The sequence below is a fragment of the Barbus barbus genome (assembly GCF_936440315.1).
Source record: "Barbus barbus genome assembly, chromosome: 14".
Classification (NCBI taxonomy): Eukaryota; Metazoa; Chordata; class Actinopteri; order Cypriniformes; family Cyprinidae; genus Barbus; species Barbus barbus.
Window position 1 is genome coordinate 26555299 of NC_136742.1, and position 3806 is coordinate 26559104.

A 3806-nucleotide genomic window follows, 5' to 3' on the forward strand; every position below is an offset into this window, starting at 1 on the left:
CGTCCCCTTGAAGTAACATTTGTCCTTTTTTTTTTTTTATCTCATTTTGGGTCTGTTTCGCTGAGGGTCAGGGGAGGGAAGGGGCGAGAGCAGCTGCTAGTCACACCACCACAGCATGTTTGCTCCTCTTTACAGTCTTTTCTCTATCGAGAGAGAGAGAGCGATAGAGTTTTGCATTCATCCGAAGGGTTCAGCTTAGGATGGTCCCGCTGCAGAGGGTGTAGCGCCGAGCTGCAAGTGAGACGAGAATCTGTTACAGAAAAGCCAGAGAAAGACAAGCCAGCGGAGAAAGAAGCGGCCGCAGGGCACTAAAACCAGTACAAGTCCTTGCTCTTATCCTGGCTCTGTAGACCTGAGAGGAAGAAGGAAAAGGAAGAAAAGGACAAAGAAATGAGGAGAGGGAAAACAAGCAGCAAATATAGAGAAGTGAGAAGACTTGAGGCAAAGAAAGCATTGAAGAGTGAGAGTGGAAAGTGAGGAACGAATATGTCAGCAGAGCAAAGGTCAAAGTCAAAAACCTTGAAGATAACTAGATTTAAAACTCAGAATATGTACTTTATTATTATTTTTACATAATATGTTTGAGGTTTTTGAGACAACTTTTTTTTTACGTGCCGTTTTTAACCTACGGTAGCCTAAAATGTATTTAGATACTTTAAGGCACATTTAAAAAATCTAAATGTCATTGCATTATATAACAAAATATTAAACTGAGTGGAATTTGCAGAGAAATCATACTGGAGCTTTTCTCTGAAATAACTTCAATTTTCTTCACAATTATTTGAACAGATGTCAAGGTGATTTTAGTAGATGTATGATGCCAGTTCTCCTAAAATTCACACAGGCGTCCTGACACAGTAACCACAAGTTTAGTTTATCACATTAACTATACTATGTTCAAACGTTTGGGGTCAGTAAGATTTTTTAAAAGTCAGTAAGGATGCATGAAATTGATCAAATTGACAGTAAAGACATTTATAATGTTACAAAAGAATTCTATTTTTAAATAAATGCTTTCTATTCAGCAAATAATCCTGAAAAATGTATCACAGTATCCACAAAAATTAAGCAGAATTGTTTTCAACATTGATATTAATAAATATTTCTTGAGCAGCAAATAAGCATATTAGAATGATTTCTGAAGGAGTAATGATGCTGAAAATTCAGCTTTGCCATCAGAGAAATAAATTACATTTGACATTATATTAAAATAGAAAAAATATATTTTAAATATAATAATATTTAACAGTTTTTACTGTATTTTTTACTAACATCTGGCAACCAGAAAGTGTCACAAAATGACTTTTTCATTATTATAAAGCCAAAACCTTGTTTTTAGTGACATGTTTTGCTTACAAAGTGTTCTATTCTTTAAAATAAATGGCTTTTGATTTAATATTTTGTTTTCAAATGCAATGACAGCCATACGTTTTTAAGTGTAGCTCATGTGAATAAACACTGCTGCTGTATGTAGATTGCATGCCGTTCACACCTGTGTCCATGTTCAGACTCATATCAGAGCTCGCCGCTGTGAAAGCTCCGGTCCACGCCGAGCTGCCCGGCTCGCTCTTGCTGATATCGCATGGCGAGGCTCCAGGTGCGGGAACCGTGGCTGGAGGAAGTCTATGCGGCCGCACCGAGGGCACGAGCAGAGAGCTGTAACGGGGGTCAAAGTGTGTTCCATACATGTCGTGCATGGAGGGCCGGGGGTAAGCGGACCCCTGGGTGCCGATGGCTCCGCTGAGTGAGTAAGGGTGATGGTGGTGAGAGGGGTGCCAGGGCTCTGGGGTGGCTTGGTGAAGGTGGCTGTGTAGAGATGCAGAGGAGTACGGGTCCGTTGGGAAGGGAATATCTGTGTGGGAGGAACCCAGGGCGCTGCTGAGAGATGCTGTGACCGACGGCTGATATGCACTGTTCCAGAAAGAGGGAGGGAAGCTTCTCTGGCTCATAGGGAATGATCCGTCTGGGGAGGGAAACATTTAGATGTTCTGCATGTTAATGTGCATAAAAGCATGTAATAATACGTTACAATATACAGCATTATGAACCATTAAATATTTAGTTTGAGATTAAAATTAAATGCCCACACATTTGTATTCACAAAACATGCAATAAATTGATTGTAAAAAATTATGTCCTAAACATCTTTATATCCTAATTTAATTTGCATTAGCTTTTTTAAAAAAAAATCTATCTATTGATATTGAAACAAACAAATAAACAAAATAAAACTGTGCCCATTGGAATGATTAATAGCTTTGCATCATAATGTCCTAATTATTTGTATATTTTTATTTAATTTGTATTAGCTTTTACTATCTATCTATCTATCTAAACAATGCAAAAAATAAAATCATGCCTATGACTAAAAGCCGTGCAGTCATAAAGGATGCAAATAAAACATATTATAGGATAAATAATAATGCAGGTTGCATCAGATTCCCACCTCTCCAGGACGATGTACCTCTTGCGGTCTTGCTGTTGGTTGATCCAGGTGCATAACTACTGGACTGACTCAAAGCCCGACTAAAATGTTCATCCACCACCGAACTGATGTCCCCTTGGAAATACGTGAATAACACACATCTGGAGCTGATGTACTCAGCCTCCGGCGGGTGATCTTTCTCCCGGGCACAGTCCTCCTCTTTTATAGGTGGCCCAGAGAGGTTGGAAAAAGAAGAGCTGCTTCCGCTCACTGTTTCTGGGGTTTCTTGCATTTTTGAGTAAAATGCCAGTTTCTGAAAGCAAGTAAAAAATGGCAAAATCAATTTACATTCAACCCTGAAATTATTTACATGATACAGAATTACACTCACATACATTCTATTTATACACATATGATATAGGGAATCAGTCCAGTCATGTATTACATCAGTGTGTTTGCTGTTGCACAATTTGTGTTCATATAATGTTTCAAAACTTCAGTTCTTTTCAAACACTAGCACATATATACAAAGAAATATACTCTCTATAAAGCATTACACATGCTAGTTTTTCCACACTAAATATTTATTTAGGATAAAACATGAAATCTATAAAATACAGAAAATCTGTTTTCAAGTCCATTTTATTAAGGTCAAGCTTATGAAACAATATAGAAAAATATGCTTCAAATTAAAACAATTTCAGAAATATTAAAAGCACATTTTGCTTAATAGTTAATAATAAGTTAATAGGCTATGTCATACATACTGATCATATAACATAATATATACAGTAAATATACAGTGTGTACATTTAAAATGATTAAAAGCAAACATGTAATATATACATGTTTCGTGTTTTGTTTTCCATTAACACCTAACTATGTGACTTATTTTAAAATTATAAAACTGTTTGGTCAGGATTACAGGCGCAACAAGTCCAAGAAAGTTCAAACTGCTGTAAAATGAAATTAAAATGCTATTTCTTATCACACAACAGAAGCATAATAAAGTTAAGTTAAATATGAGCATACCTGATGGTGATATGGTGTGTATGCTGCGGCAAAATAAGGCTGAGGTGGACCATAAACTTGATACATGACATCCAAGCAGCTCATGGCGAAGACAGCTGTTATATCACGTATAAAAACTTATTAGCGGAATGAGAGGACGCTTCATTTGAAAGAAAGCGCTGGCTCGGTGTGCACAGACAGAAAATGAAGCTCCGCATCGAGTCTGGCTGAAGGGCACTGAGCAGCTTTTATGTTCTGTACTCTGTCTTTACGCACGAGTCTGATTCACTTCAGAGATTCGGTTCATTAAAATCACGAATCATTCAATGAGTCGATTCATTTGAATAATCAGGGTTCCCAAAAGTCCTTG

The 3806-nt window shown here is 37.2% G+C and overlaps 1 protein-coding gene across 1 annotated transcript; it reads right to left on the reverse strand.

The window, feature by feature from the left end:
- Positions 1–308: 308 nt before the first annotated feature.
- Positions 309–3541, reverse strand: vgll2a (vestigial-like family member 2a; the record flags this gene model as incomplete). Its single annotated transcript, XM_079433771.1, has 4 exons — positions 309–352; positions 1493–1963; positions 2447–2738; positions 3458–3541. The coding sequence occupies 4 exons, from the start codon at positions 3539–3541 to the stop codon at positions 309–311; spliced, it is 891 nt and encodes a 296-aa protein (XP_079289897.1).
- Between the last annotated feature and the right edge of the window lie 265 nt (positions 3542–3806).